At 40.9% G+C, this 16687-nt stretch overlaps 1 protein-coding gene across 3 annotated transcripts in view; it reads left to right on the top strand.

Annotated features, from left to right (window-relative positions):
• FRMD4B (FERM domain containing 4B) overlaps positions 1-13705 on the top strand; it is a 314088-nt gene extending 300383 nt beyond the window's left edge. For all 3 annotated transcript variants that reach the window (XM_048226469.2, XM_026501212.4, XM_048226468.2), the window contains 4 exons: positions 2283-2402; positions 3504-4315; positions 7310-7442; positions 11712-13705. In XM_048226469.2, the coding sequence (XP_048082426.1) occupies positions 2283-2402; positions 3504-4315; positions 7310-7442; positions 11712-11832 (1186 nt within the window). In that variant the 3' untranslated portion in view covers positions 11833-13705. The remainder of the gene's footprint in view (positions 1-2282; positions 2403-3503; positions 4316-7309; positions 7443-11711) is intronic.
• The last annotated feature ends 2982 nt before the right edge of the window (positions 13706-16687 follow it).

The following is a 16687-nucleotide window of genomic DNA, read 5'->3' as shown; positions in this document are numbered from 1 at the left end:
GGATATGATGTACTAAGTTCAGTTTCATAACCCATGCTCTCAGGAAACTGTCCTTAAATACCACTCTTCCAGCGCAAGAGACAGAAATGACTTCTGATCTTCCAAATAGAAATGAGACTTCAACTCATTTTTAATCTATAAAATAGATAATATGACTTTTTTCTCAACTGTATTAGGTAAATATTATCTGGGCAATAACAACAGGTTTTAAAAAGATGACAGACCAGGGTTTCTCAGAATTTGGCTGCATGGATCAATATTACTAAAAAAAAAAAAAAAAAAAGGACCCAAGATAGGATTAACAAATGTTTACTCTGCCTAATCAGAATGTTCAAATAAATAGTGCCAGGATTTCATGAAAAAAAAAAAAAAAAAGACATGTAAATATCAAAAATACAGCCATTGTCATAATAATAATAATAAAATGAAGTTAACATTTATTGAATGCTTACTATATGTCAGACTCTGTTCAAAGTGTTTTAATATGTATTAATGAATTTAATCTGTACCACAATCCGGGTAGTATGACAACTGTTATTACTGTTTACAGATAAGTACACTGAGGACCAGAAAGCTTGCATAACCTGTTGGGTTCACGTAAATGTTGGAATTGGGATTTGAACCTATGTAGCCTGGCTCCAAAGCCTCTGCTTTGATTTTTAACCAATATGTCACACTGCATCTCAGCAAAGGTGGAAATTAGCCTTACAATAAAGGAAGATTATTTAGATTTCATGATTCTTCACTTATGAAAATGAAACTAGCACCTTGTTATATTTCTCCTTTGTCAAAGACCATATCAGGCCCAGCTGTTAGATTAGCATTTAGACCTGTTGCCTTAAACAATAGAAATCCAAGTGTCTAGAGCTGTGCCGGCCAGTTCAATTAAAAGTAAATAAAATTAAAGATTCCCTTGCTCAGTCATGCTAGCCACATTTCAGGTGCTAATGGGCACATGTGGGCTAATGGCTGTAATGGCATAGATACAACACATTTCCATCATTGGACAGCCCTGGACATGTATATTTATTATATTAGGGAAAACAAAGCTATTGCAGCAAAAGGAAAAATTATAACCGGAAATCATTATCTTAAAAATTGTGATACCTACCTTCCTTAATAGCTTAAGATGAGTTTGCTCTTTGAGCCAGCAATTTCACTTAGAGGAATTTTTCCTATTGAATTAATTAACCATAGGACGCTCATCACATTACTGTTTACACTAGTGACAAATTGAAAACAACCCGAATGCTCAACTAGTGAATTGTTTAAATAAATTATAAATCTTTACAGTGGAATGCTATACTGTCATTAAAATAACATTGTGGATGAATATTAACCAACACAAAACATTAGATACAGGTTTTTTTAATGTGGGTTTTGAAAGAGAATCTAGGGTAAGATCATATTTTTTTGTTGTTAAAAGCTATAAATTGCCTGTAAGTATGCTTAGTAAAAATATCTGAAAATATTCAGTGTTGACTGGCTGTATCTAAGGTTTCAGGTTATAGGTATTTAAACTTCTCTTTTTTATCTGTGCTTTGCAAAATTTTCTGCAATGAACTGGACATGCTTTTGTAGTAAGTAAAAATGTAATGAAAGTCACACTTAATTAAAATATTAACTTCAAATTGTGTTCTCACTGTGCTGGTAGCGAACAAAGTGATTTAAAGATGTTGCCTTCTAGGCCACGGGCCTGCAGACAACAGCCCACTGGCCAGGTCCATCCTGTGACTTAATTGAATATGGCCCATGAGCTAAGAATGGTTTTTATATTTTTAAATAGTTGGGGGGGAAATCAAAAGCAATAGTGTTTGGGGACGTGAAAATTCTATGATATTTGACTTTCAGAATCCACAGTCAAGCTCTGTTAGCTCACAGCCACCCCCGTTCACTTACATGTTGTCTACACTGCTTCTGTCCTTCAGGGGCACAGTAGAGCAGTCAAGACAGGGACATCTGGCCTGCAAAGCCAAAAATATTAACTACTAGACTCTTTACAGAAAAAGGCTTTGCTGCCCCAGCTCCAGTTGCTTTCCATCTCTTTTATTCAGGACACTCATTTTTTTAAAAAATGTAATTTTTTCCTTCATCCTTACGACTCAGAGAGATCACTTGTGTTTCCCCTAAAACTCACCTAGGACATACAAGGACACCCTGACCAGTTTTCCCCAACGCTCCTTTCCTTCAGCTTCTAGTAAGTTTCAAGTCGGCTTATGATGAGTTTGCCAGAGATGTTGGGAGGCTCATCATCTCCCGAATTCCTCTTTTTCCCATCACAGGGAAATGCTGTCGACACACAGCAGCCCTTACAAAACCCTGGACCGGCGGCCCCCGGGTGGACGGAGCATGCCCACCACTCCAGTTCTGACCCGCAACGCCTACAGCAGCAGCCACTTGGAGTAAGAGCGCTTCGTTCCAGTGACTTTGATTTTTGCTTTACTTTGTCGTGTGTTTTAATCATTTTAAGGGACTTGAAGCAGCAGGACTGTGTTATGGACCTACATTTTCTACTTAACGGTTCAAGGACGTTGGCAAAGAAAATGTACTGAAAGATATGCTTTGTGCGGGTAGACAGGAGATTTTTGTGTGTGTGCCTTAATTTTCCCAACCAGACATCACCCTTCGTTGTTCGGTGGCGAGGATGAAGATAATGACACTAGCAACACTTTGAAGTGTTTAGGGAAGGTTTTGCTAGCTCTTTTATATGCCTGATATTTTTTAAATTTTCTAAAGATTTTATTTATTCATTTCTCAGCGAGAGAGAGAACACAAGCAGGGGGAGTGGAGTGGCAGGCAGAGGGAAAAGCAGGCTCCCTCCCTGCCGAGCAGTGAGCCTGATGCAGGACTCGATCCCAGGACCCTGGGATCATGATCTGAGCCGAAGGCAGATGCTTAACCGACTGAGCCACCCAGGCGTCCCTATGTGGCTGATATTACCCAGTCCGCACAACAAGCCTAACCGTAGATCTCAGATCCTGTTTTACCTCCTCATTTTACGGAGGAGGATTGAAATGTCTTACCCAGGCTTGCACAGCTAGGAGATGGCAGAGCCATAACCCCACCCAGATACGTCTGGTGTCAGAGCCAGGCTCTCCCCTGTGCGGTGCTCCCTCCACCCTAGTCTGTGTCTCCTGCTATCCTATTGGAAGAGAGGAACCTCCAAAGACACGTTGGGTTTTGTTTTTTGTTTTTTGTGGTTTTTTTAGACTTTTTTGCAACTTGCGCATCATCAGTTTATCTTCCCTCCTCTCGAGTAAGGCTTTGGATTGCATAGTTGTCAGAACCTGGTTCCTTTCTCATTTGGACCATGACACAATGAACCTGTGTGGGAACCAAGGGATCATGTGAAACATGGATTCTTTCTTGCAGTCAGCTTTGGAAAGTTTGAGTTTTATGGCAGTTCAAGGGTGATTAAATCCTTCAATGCCATGTTCATTTTTTTAATTGGGGTCCTTCTTTCTTTCTTCCTTTGTTACAAATTGGCCTCTCTCCTCCTGCAGACCCGAATCTTCAGCACAGCACTGCCGCCAGCGGAGTGGAAGCCTTGAGTCTCAGTCCCACCTGCTGTCTGAGATGGACAGCGATAAGCCATTTTTCTCCCTCTCCAAATCCCAAAGAAGCAGTAGTACGGAAATCCTGGATGACGGGTCTTCCTACACCAGCCAGTCAAGCACAGAGTATTACTGCGTGACGCCCGTCACCGGGCCCTATTACACTACCCAGACTCTGGACACTCGTGCCAGGGGCCGGAGAAGGTCCAAGAAACAGAATGTTTCGACTTCAAATTCAGGAAGCATGCCCAACCTAGCACAAAAGGATAGTCTGAGGAATGGCGTCTACACAAAGAGCCAAGAACAACCTTCTTCTAGTTACTATATTGCGGGGTACACACCCTATGCGGAGTGCGATCTTTATTACAGTGGCGGCTATGTCTATGAGAATGACACGGAGGGACAGTACAGTGTCAATCCTTCCTACCGGTCCTCGGCCCACTATGGATACGAGCGTCAAAGGGACTACAGCAGGTCCTTTCATGAAGATGAGGTCGACCGGGTGCCCCATAACCCGTATGCAACTCTCCGGCTGCCCAGGAAGGCTGCTGCCAAGTCAGAGCACATCACCAAAAACATCCACAAGGCCTTAGTTGCAGAGCACCTGCGTGGCTGGTACCAGCGGGCCTCTGGGCAAAAGGATCAGGGGCACAGCCCACAGACTAGCTTTGACTCAGACAGGGGATCGCAGAGGTGCCTGGGGTTTGCGGGGCTGCAAGTACCCTGCTCTCCCAGCAGCCGAACATCCTCCTACTCTTCTGGTAAGAATATTCCAGATGTGCTTGATCCCCAGATCGAATTTACCTGATGTCCCCCGCCCCCCCCGCCCCCCAAACCACTCCCCTCCGGGATCATAGGACCAGTACCCAAGGGCATGACACTGGTAGCCATTCTGTGCGGCCACAGTTAGAATTGCCAACCTAAAAACAGTTCTTCTCTTCGGCTTTCCAAAGAACACAGTCCACAGGAGTCCAAGGAGCAATTTGTAGATTCCAATTCAACAAACATTCATTGAACAACTACTGTATGCTGCCCTGTGCTAGGGGCTTTCAAATACTGTATCTTTTCCACGTGTCATGGAAGTGTTCAGGTTACTGATGTTTGATATATTAAAAAAATAGAGTAAATCCATCAGGTACGCAGAAAACATTAGGATTATGCATCCTTCCCTGTTCACCACCAGGAACTTGATCCTCTAAAGGCACTTTGTTTGGAATGTTCGGGCAGCTATGGGAGGCTCCTAATAATTCTGATGAGAGCCAGTGATTTGTAAGCCCTGTTCCTGGTGCTGTTCTCTGTGCTTCGCGTGTCTTAATTCAGTAATCATATATACTCTAGGGTTGGTGTAAGGGATTTTCAGAGATAATTTTGGTTGGAGATGTTCCCTCATGCATTGACTTTGGCCCCTCACTCCACTAAAATCCGTGGAGGACTTACTGCTTACCCCCTCGCTGTGTGAGCTACTCTAAGTAGAGAAATGAGGGGAAAGAGGAGTATCTGCCTCTGGTTTCATTGACTCAGCAAACAAGCAGGCATATCCCAGATGCTGAGGAGCCAGTGTTGACCTAGTTTCTGGCGTTGAGGAGCTGCCAGTCTAGTCAGCAGTCAGAGGAATGTATACCACTTAAGCAATTTTTAGGCTCCAAATGAAGGAGTTCTTGAACTATGTGAAAACCTGAGGTCACATGTGCTTGCCCCTCTTTCAGGCACAACCCCTCAGTAAGACACACAGCACAGGGATTCCTGAGTCACTGTGTAATAGTCGGTGAAAACTGTGCCTTTAAAAGTTTCCTCAGCTTGTTGACCAGAGGCATTTCCATGGCGATTTCTATTTGGGTTTAAGGTCTCTTCTGTTTGTGGAGGACTTTGGACTTCCGCTAGGGCTTTCCCATTTATTACCACATCTAACATACGAAAAGGCTTCTGTCCTTATTCCTTGTTATTTATGGCTCATATCTAGAGAACGCCTTTCTTCCCCCTAAAGTTCAGGGCACTGCATGAGAATCTTTCAGAAAACTAACGTAGGGAGAGTGTTAGAAAGAACGAACAAACAAGGAGGGCTAAGATGGCATATGGATGGTCATCGGGGCACAGGGCGGCGGTGATGCCTTTTTCAGCAGGGAGGCTAGAGAAGAGCAAGTGTGCCTCAGAAACCACAGCATTACTGGTGGCTGGCTGTGTCTGGGGCAAAAGTAAGAACGGAGTTAATGCTTCCTGGTTCACACCTAGTAGGAGCCTGGCTGGTAGCCGCAGGATTTGGCCCCACAGACCAAAAGGCATTACATGTTAAAAAATTAAAGTGATGGAATTAGAGCTCCTCGAGAAAATTCCCTTTTGGAATTTTCCTCATTCCTGTCTACATTTCATAACCAAAAATGTATGACAACAGGCATGCATCATGGAGAGTTTCCTGTTATTTGCCGAAGTAGTCAGGCCTTTTGTAGTTCCTTCCAGCCATCTAAAGACTCCCCTGGTGACTCAGTTTTTGTAGTAATGACAGCCACCATCTCTTGGCAGCTTACCCTGGGCCACACCGCGTGCTCCGTGCTTTATGTGGACCATCCCATCTAATGTATGCAAGAGGTCTACACAGGGAGCGCTGTTGTTATGTCTGCTACTGCTGTCCTCATCTTGCAGTGGAGATGGTCCCTGGCCAAGCCCCAGAGCTCATGAAGTGCATGAGTGGGAATTCTCTCCCGGCTCTGACACCCTAACCACCAAGCCTCACAGCCCCTGACTCAGAGTTATGAAACAGTCTTAGAAACTCGAAATGAGAGAATTACATCTTTGAGTCAAAACCTCATGGCATCCAGAGCCACAGATGAATTTTGAAATGCGTCTGCCTTACGCTGCTCACGAGGGCTTTGTGGTATATAAGAAAGAAGAGGAAGAAGGTGGCCTCCAAGAACAGGAAATGGAGGGGAGCTGGAAGGATCCATGACCGGTGCTGGTCTTAGACCACCAGCTTGGCCTTGTCACCTCGGGCGTCCTGGGCATGGAGCAGGGGCTTTAGAGAGAGGACAACAAACGTCCCATGCTGAGACATTCCCTGGGCATTGCTCCCAGATTGCACCCCTATCTTGTTCCAATTCAGCCCCTCAGTAGAACTAATTCCCTCCTGTACTAGTTACCCACCCCGCCCCTGCCCCCCGCAACACACTTATTTTTAAGGCAAAAAGTCTGCGTTGATCCTGCTAGTGGCTGGCGTTGCCTTGGGCTGAGGAACAAGTCATGTCCCAACAGGTGAACTTACAGAGTGTTTTTCTTCCAAAGGCCTCCAAAAAACTCAAACTGGTCATTTTATCTTTATAAATAAAGCCTTATCTATCCAACCACCATAGCCAGAATGGAGAGACTCTCTACACATACGAAAATGTTTTTTCTACTGGTCTTTTAAGTTATTTTTTATAGAATGCCTTTCAATTATTTCCATTAATAATACCAATAATTATCATTTTGGGGGTGCTTACTCGTACACATGTATAACCTTATTTAATCCTGGTATCATCCCTGTACAGGATATATTTGCATTATTATCCCCACTTTACAGGTGAAGAAACAGACTTTATTATAAACTGTTTGCCCAAAGTCACATGGCCAGTAAGTGACGAAATTGGAATAGGAACTCTGTTGGTTATAAACATTGGCTCTTAATCTCTGTACGTAGATGATTATAATGTACATCTAAATGGCCTAAACAGTCTTTGCTTTGAATATGCCCACTAATTTTGTCTCTTTCCATTGTTTATTTCTAGTATCTTCTACAAATGCTTCTGGGAACTGGAGGACCCAGATAGCGGTAGGGCTATCTGACTACGAGACCCCGGCACATTCTTCCTACACCAGCTGCTATGGCAACATCTATAATCCTTTGCCCTCCCCAGGCAGGTGAGAAAGCAATGCTCCAGAATTCTCGTAGCCTGTTCCTGTTCCAAAAGAATTGAGAAATTCTCGTTTGTTTTATGAATGCTCAAAGATCATCAGATTATAGCCCACGGGCCCAAACCAGCTGCCACCTGTTTTTGTAAATTAAGTTTTATTGGGAAACGGCCGTGTTCATTCACGTACGTTTTATGTATGGCTGTTTTTGCGCTGTGAGGGCAGAGTGGAGTACTGACCGAGCCCTCAGGGCCAACAAAGCCAAAAATATCTGGCCTTTTAAGAAAAGGTTTGTTGACTCCGAGATTGTTCAAATTTGACTCCGTTCCTAGTCTTCTGTAAGGTCTTAAATTCTGTGTCTGATGGGGTTTTTTTAATGGCAGTACTTTATACAGTATTACTGATATATCCATTTAAGACTCTCCTGGGATCTTGGAAGAAAAATACCTCTACTCCAGAAAAGGCTGTTCACATCAAAATTCCTTGTAGACAGTTGGTGGGCTTGATTTCAATGAACATTTGCTGCCTTTTTGTGTCTGACCCTGTGTTCATTGAGAAGCTCCAGACATAGCCAGCTGTCCTATTGGTAATCATGGTTCTTTGTAAACATTTGGAGGAAATATACAAGACAATTGGTTAGAATGTGATTTTTTAAAAAGATTGCTAACTCTGCATTACACGCACTTCTTTGTATATGCAGGAGGAATTAAGTTTGAAGAGGTCATTTCTCCCTATTACTTTTCACAGAATATAATTCACAACCATTGTGCCAAGAAACAGAGCATTTTCTGTTTGTTTTTATTTAATGTTGCTCTCGGTCAAATTGCTTCAGGCAGAGGGAGACTTACACAGACAATAACTTATCGAAAGTGTCTATCCTGGTGAATTTGAGAGGTTAATTTCTTTTCTTTTTTTACTTCAATTTTTTATTGCAATTCTAGTTGGTTAACATGTAAAATTGGTAAAAGGGGTTTCAGGAGTAGAAGCCAGTGATTCCTCATTTACATACAACACCCAGTGCTAGTCACAAGTACCCTCCTTAATCCCCATCCCCTATCTAGCCCATCCTCCGCCCACCCCTCTCCAAACCCTGTTTGTTCTCTATAGTTAAGAGTCTCGTATGGTTTGCCTCCCTCTCTCTCTCTCTTTTTTCCCTTCCCCTATGTTCATCTGTTTTGTTTTTTAAATTCCGCATATGAGTGAAATCATAATTTCTTAATAAGTACTCAGTGTTACAAACGAATTGGAGGTATTCAACCCCCAAAGCCTTATTTTTCTTCTCCTTGTTCAAGGAGTTTTTCTTGGCTTGAACTGTTAGGCCAATTGTCTCAACTCAACAAAGGGTGTGCTCAAAATAGAATTTTAGTGAAAATATACCTCAGGGGACTTCAAATAGCTTGGGTTTCTGTAAATAATGCTTGCAAATGCGTTAGGAGCAAGAACTAAAATGGCTTTGGCCCAAAACTGGACCTGCACGTTTTCAAGTCAGTCCTCATCATTTTGTGTTTGCAAATAGTTCTCATCATCTGCGAACAGTTTTCCCCGCTTGTATACTTTTACTTTCCTTTTCATGGACTGCATTAGAAACAATATAAAAGTGCATAAGACAGTTCAAAAATCCTTAACACCACTTTCACTGGACTCAGGAACTACTAAACATTTTTAGAGAAAATCTGATTTGACCAAGTGTGCCTGTCTATCTCAGCCAGCCCAAGATGGCTTGATATGGAGTCTGATGTCAGAGGTGCGGTAATCTACAGGAAATGAGACACTATTTAAAGATCCCTATTGGGTGTGCTCACACGCGCATCATTATGAGCTCGTTGTGGAAAATTAAGAAAATAATAAAGGAATAAATAAGTAGGAAATCATTTACCCATAATTCTACCATCTAGAAATGGTAGCTGTTAGCATTTTGACACATTCCCCCATTTTCCAGTATCCATTTTTTTTTTTAAGATTTTTTATTTATTTATTTGACAGAGATAGAGACAGCCAGCGAGAGAGGGAACACAAGCAGGGGGAGTGGGAGAGGAAGAAGCAGGCTCATAGAGGAGGAGCCTGACGTGGGGCTCGATCCCAGAACGCCGGGATCACGCCCTGAGCGGAAGGCAGACGCTTAACCGCTGTGCCACCCAGGCGCCCCCTCCAGTATCCATTTGTAACATGGCCGTAATGATAGCGTTATGTGCAGTTTTACATCTTTCATTGTCTATGAACTTCTGCATCCCAGTTTTCTTACTTACTATCACAACATAAACATGTTCCCATAGTTTTTAAAACTCTCTAAACCTTACTTTATGTGACCCACATGATATTCCACTCAATCAACATACCATACTTCAACAGTTCCCAGTTTTGAATTTGAATGGTTTTTAGATTTTCTCTTTTTTTTTGGTGATGCTACTAGTTAGCATCTTTTTTTATTGTGATGTAGTTAATATCTTTGTGCAAAATACTTGTCTGAATTCCAGGTTATTGCCTTAAGATACATTCCAAGAAGTAGAATTAGTGGATTAAATTGAAAAGTGTATTTTTTTAAGCCCTTGCTTTCCAGAAAGATTTGCCAGTTTACCCTCCAGCAACAGAGGTATGGGTGTGCTTATTTCCATCTATTTGTCTATTGAGGGTTTTTTCAAATTATATTTCAGAGTGATCAATTTAACTTGACCTACTAACAAAACAAGTATCATAATAGCCATCCATTAAGTTTTAGAAATTTGCTATAAAATTTTGTTATTTTTGATGAAAACGCAATTTTTAAAATAAGAGAGAAGTTAGGTTTCAAGGTAAAGATAAAAAGACCTTTAGATCGGCCCTGAAGTTAAAGATTTGAGTAATTTTTTAAACAAATGAAGTATGCAGTATTCCAGGATCCTTCTCCCCAGAGTGTCTGGCTCTTAACATTTACAGAAAGCTACACATTTTTACCAATAAAAATTTGTTTCCAAGTATGCTGTGGTATAATTGTCAGTGGCGTAGACTTTCTAAAATCATAAATGTCAACGTCTCTTATGCTCCCTAGTATATAATACAGTCAGATTCTTGGCTCTGTGCTGCAAACTGTTTTCAAGTAACTTTTTTTTCCCCCTTGACTTCCTGCTTTCCATTTCCTGTCCTCTTCCTTATCTAACTACCTCTACTAGGCAACACCGAGGGCTTCTGTCCCAGAGAATGGGTGTGTCTCCCGAAATGAGCTCAGTGTTCAGTTCTCTTTTGCTCAGTGTAGCCCGCTGTAGTAAGTACGGCCCTCAGACCCGGCTGCTGCATCTTGCCTCGTAGCGGGACATCTTGCTTGTTCTGGCTGGTGTGTGAAGCTACGGAAATGTGACTTTGTGTTTATGGTAGATGAAAACACTAAATACCTGGTTTCACGTAGTAGTTCTTTCCACAGCTCTCCTTCCAGTGACTTCTTAACCATCTTGACTAAAGAAATTTAAAATAAAAAGAAACCTACTAACTATCTAACCTGTTCTAAATGATTGTTGAAGGAATGAGGTTTTGCTTCTTGGAATGGTTTGTGTTACAGGATGCCTTCCTTTGGGTACAACATCCAAGTATGCCTAGGATTTTTGTATGTGATGTTGTTTCCAATTTATTCTCGACCCATAGACCCTAGGGATGTAAGATGTGTCCCTGGGTGCCCCTGCCTGCCACTAAATATATTCCTTTGTCCCTGATGGAAAGCATCTAGTATATTCCCTTAATCTGAAGAATACTTAAAATGTGGCTGTCAAAAATACTTTTTAAAAAGTTAAAAATATGACTCTCACCCAAGGAGAAAATGGGCATGTGTCAAAGATTTATTTAACTCATTAATGAGAGAACTAACAGAACGGTAAAGCTGCTTCCAAGAGAATTCAGAAGACTGAATTCAACACATTGAAAGATAAAAGGCTGGAATAAGATTACTAAATAAGATTAAAAAACCGGTTAATGGCCTACAGGGCAATAAAACTATGACCATAATCTTTTTATAGTAAACCGAAGTTATTTGTATTCCTTCCGGACAAAAAAACCCTACGAGTTAACATGTAACTTACCACAATCCGCGTCCTAATCAATGGTAAATATAAGTGAGACAAAGGAATATCTCTCTAGAGGATTAAGTACACCTTGCATGGGCCTTTTCAACAATGTGCCAGTAGGACAATGAAAGAACACACCGTCATCCTCTGCCTTGACGGTGCTTTCTACTAATTCGTTGAGTAGAGTCATCTTTGCACTCTGGTACTAAAAATGACCACAAGTAATCACTTTCCTGGTTTCCTTTAATAGACAGTACCCAGAGATCAGTCACCTGGACGGCACGGACGGAAGCCGGTTGGAAGACAGCCTGGAGAGTAGGGAGCAGAGGCTCTTCTGGCATGAAGATTCGAAGCCCGGAACATTAGTCTGAAGTGCAGTTGGACCTCTGGACCAAGCGCTGCGTGCTCACACTAGTGTGCCTTGCAAAACGTGTTCGTCTTCCCAGAAGGCTGTTCGGCTTTAGAAAGCTCAAGGCATCCAGGGTTGAAGAGGGGACTCAGGTGCCCCGGAAGTGAATCGCACACTGAGGCTGCGCAGAGGCCCTGAACGACTTGCCTTTCAGACTCCCGGCACTGCCCTGACAGAGCGAAGTAGAACCGTGGCCAAGAAAGGACTCCGCCTTTATCAGTAGCAAGCACTTTTTAAGGGAATAAAAGTTGTTGAAGGCAAACCGCAAAACTGTGAAAAGTGCGTTCAGGGTCTCCCGTAGGAAAGAAGGACAGGAAATTTCAGAGCACAATTCAGAATGATGAGAAAAGGGAAACCAGAAGCTCCTTAGTCATTACTCACCTTCAGAAAGTTTGGGTTTGTGAGCCGGCGAAGGATGACATGCTATCTCTACATGGACGTGAACAATTGAGACAGTATTGGAAAATTACTTGAAGAGAAGCTGGATTTTCATGACGTTCTGAATGAGTGTAAATGTTTTTAGGATATTATAAAGAGTGATGGTTTTCATAAGCACCGTAAAATGGGTTCTGGAAAGACTTATTGCTGTAGCATCCTGTAATATAACTTTATGGTAGCAGATTGGGGAAAACAAAGCAGCCCACTGAATAATTGACAAACTCTGCTTGGAGAATTTTCTGAGGTACAATATTATTGGGCTCCTTTTTTCTTTCCACACCAGTGGCCTGATGGGTTATTATTCAGGCTGGTAACTCTCCAATTTGGCTGCCATTTGAAATGGCAGACCTGATCTGGAAAGTTTTTATAACCAAGAGGTTGAAAAAGTATTTTAAGGTAATCCAGGAAGAACCCAAAACAAAAAGAAATGGAAAAACAAAAGCCACAGCATTTTCGATGAATTGCGTGCCTTAAAATGGTGAACATTAGAAAAGTAAGCATATTGTCCAGATTCCATGGGGGGTCCTAAGTCACCAAATGACAAAAAACAAGATTAGTCATTACAAAACAAAATGAAACAAAAAAACAAAAAACTCCAAGCTGCAGTAGATTTAATTATGAGGCTAAAACTACCTCATACTTTACTGGGAAGAACTAATTAGCTATGGTTTATTGTAATGTTTTTTTTTTTTTAAAAAAAAACATATTTCCGTATTCCAGATTGCTCTTTTTTGTCATCTTTGCTCTGCTTCAATATTCCATAAAAGGTGCTCCCTTCCCCCTTTTATACAGTTTTCATGTCCATATTGTGAATAGAGGAGTTTCTGAACAACTTTTTTGGAACATTTTCTATCTATATTCCAAAGCATGTAATATATACATAAAGATGATTTGTTAAGCTGGTCCTTAGTCATTTGTATCATTAAATATGAAGTTTGGGGGAAGAATTTGGAACAAAAAAGGAGACATGCAAAAAAAATAAGTAACTTATTCCTTTTTGCATATTTGTATAGCCTTCTAGAAGCAGAAATACCCTTTTGCATATTCTTTTACTGTTCTGACTTTTTAAGACCTATTATTTTTTTACATAGGTCAATAAACTGACGGTGTGCTACTGAAAATGTTTACGCATTCTTCCATTACATTCAGGGTTCAAACAAAGCAGTTTAAAGTGCTCGACTTCAAGTAATCATGTGGGACAAGATTGTGGATTTTTAGTTGTAGTGTTACCATATTTTATTGATGCCAAGGTGCACATTTTTTCATATTTACATCTTTAAAATCAGGGTGCAGCTTTTGATGGATGGCATGCTCTCAATGAATTGGCAGTGTCTTTTTCTTTCGTAGTGCTACATAAAAGAATGCTGTGTCTTACAATAAAGTTGTCTTAGAATTGATGAAATACGGTAGTTTATTGCCTCACTGAGGATGACAGATGTGAATTTTTAGGCTTCCTAATATCACGAATGTTGTTTATTTGTAACAAGTCATTCATCCTAGTTTTGCAGACTGGCAAAAAGGTCTTTTAAATTCAAGAAAATGTTTCATCTGACATCTATTTATCCTGCACAACGGGGAGAAGGGAATGGGAAATGAAATGTAGGAAGACCTTAATATTTCTGTGCAAGTATCTTAGATGGAAGTAACCTTCTTCTGTTCAAGAAAGGGAATGCTCAGAATTGCAAGTACACTTTGGAAGAACGCATGGAACTTGGCTTCCAAATGGTTAAAGAAGGTATAGAAATGGAAGCACGCTGGGCCTGCTGTATGATTTTTTTTTCCCCCATCTTTTTAGGAAAACTGCTCTCCACCACATGTTTGGTATGTTTACTAATAACCAAAACATGGCAGAGGTAAATTATTCAACATAACTCATTGATCTGTTTCTTATTACAAGATGTCGTATCTTCCTGATAAAAATTTTAAATTCAAAAAAAAAATTTAAATTCAAACACAAAGCAAATACATAACATAAGAACATAATTCTGCCCTGGGAGCCTAACATTACCAGATGTAAGAATTGTTCATTTATTTTCTATTAGTTCACATTTTCCTCTATGCATACAGTAATGTCTTTAAAATTCAGCATCATATTACAAGGACAGGTTACAACTTGTTTTTTTCACCTAGCATATCTTGGGCCTCTCTGTATCAATATATATTGATCTACCTCATAAAGATGTATATTTTACAAGGTGGATTTTTTTTTAAATTGCCTCACCTTCCTTGCTGTTCATATTTTTTCTATATTTGAAAAAATTCTTCAAAATTCATTCTTGTACTCATATAAGCTTCATGTTACAAGTAATAAAGATTCCAGAATTGTTTCAAACTATTAGTTTGGCCTGTTCTTAGGAACAAAGGTTCAGACTAAAGAGTTCCTTCAAGTGTTAGTCCTTCAGAGCATTTAGAAGTGGAATAATGACTTTCTTCAGGACAGTAGAAATGCTCGGATTATTTTCTAGAGTAATTTTCAAAGGATCAGTTGTGAAAGACAAGTTTTTAAAACTTTCAGCTATTGTGGGCCTCTAGTTTTGTGAAGAAAAATAAAAATGAGTTACTAAGGAAAACAAGTTAATTTTAAAAGTGAATTCCTAGGGAAGTGGAGAAAACAAATAGATACAAAAATATACATTCCTGCTCACTATTAGATTCATTGGGCATAAAACGACTCTGTCGAGTCACAATCACTCTTTCTTTCTGTACTTACTTCGATTTACATTCCACTAACAGTTTCTTAACTCCCTGTGTTTTTCATTGAAGTATAGTTGACATACGGTGTTCTGTTAGTTTCAGGTGTACGATATATTGGTTTAACAATTGTATGCATGACTCATTGCTCATGGTCAGAAGAGTATGTGGACCACCCTCTGAGCATCGCATTCCTGCATGTTAATAAGGCAAATCATTCATCGTCCCCTGTTACCTCATGAGGCATGGAGATGCAGTTCATATCCAAAGAGAAAAACCTTTTTAACATACACAGAGCCCAGAATATGATGCAAAACTGAACTCATCTTTGTGCTCAAGCCCTTTACCTCCCATGTTCCTCCTATTTGCCGCCCCAGTCCAATCCCCTCCTCCGGATCCTCACCGGACTCTTCTGCCTCCTCCACCCCCCATCCTTGTGCCACCCCGGAACAGCAAAAAGCAAAGCGTGTCCTGCTGCAAAAATGAGTTGGCATTCATAGAATTTGGGTTCAATGTGTGCCAGGCTGATGTGAAGTGCCATGTGTATGAGCTGCTTTAATCCCCACAACAGCCCAGTGACTGGGTGTTATCTCCATGTTACTGAATCTGAGAATTGGGAAGGTCAAGTAATTTGTCAAAAGTCATGCAGCTCTCGGGAGAAAAGCAGGAAACAGATTTTGATTTGTCCAACACCAAAGCCTAAACTACTGCAGCCTTGTTCCAAGAACAATTTCTCTACAGTCAGGGTAGCAAACAAGATTTTTAAAAAAATATATGAGGGGCGCCTGGGTGGTTCAGTTGGTTAAGCGACTGACCTTTGGTTTCAGCTCAGGTCGTGATCTCAGGGTCTTGGAATCAAGCCCTACGTCAGCCTCCATGCTCAGTGCGGAGTCTGCTTGGGACTCTCTCCCCCTCTGCCCCTCCCCCTGTGTGCTCTCACAAATAAATAAATCTTAAATATATATATATATTTCATATGTATATATGAAAATTGAGTGAATACATGCTAAGCTCAGCTGTCCTTGCTTTTTTTTTTTTTCCATTCCCCGTGGCAAAAAGGCAGAGGCAGGCCTCAGTCCAAATAGAGGTGAAGATAACCCTTATCTGGGTTACCACCTAGCCTTGCAGCCCGGTAGACTGCATTAGGTATTGCTATGTGAGCTCATCAGTGGACCAAGTACATTTGTTAAATTCTTTTCAAGTCAATAAAATGTCTCACACCAGTGAATATACTTGTTACAATCACAGATAACCATAATGAGCTAAATATTGATCAGTAGCACTGAAAATATCTGTCGATCTTTCTCCATTTCTGATGGTTCGGGGCGGTATGATAATATGAAGTGATTATGCTCTATCTACCATGACCCCAAGGAGTCCTCTCAGAATTGACCTCTAGCAGATGTATGTGCCTGTGGGTTTTCACTCTTGATTCCCCTTGAAAAGAGTGAATCTGGGATTAATCTCCTATTAGAATCTGAGCCCAGTGACAAAAAATCCTTCCAATACTTCCAACCTTTACTACTTTTGATGCCTCGAGTCTATTTCCCCTGCAAAGGAAAATAGGAACTATGCAGCAAGATTTGTTTTAGCAATACTTAGCTGATTCTTAACATCAGCACACACACAAACACATTTTCTCCCTTTTCTTTAGCTTTTGAATATCAGCAGTCTTGACAAGAATGGTG

This window comes from Ursus arctos, unplaced genomic scaffold (genome assembly GCF_023065955.2).
Source record: "Ursus arctos isolate Adak ecotype North America unplaced genomic scaffold, UrsArc2.0 scaffold_14, whole genome shotgun sequence".
NCBI classification, from domain to species: domain Eukaryota; kingdom Metazoa; phylum Chordata; class Mammalia; order Carnivora; family Ursidae; genus Ursus; species Ursus arctos.
This window is presented reverse-complemented; position numbering and strand designations above follow the sequence as displayed.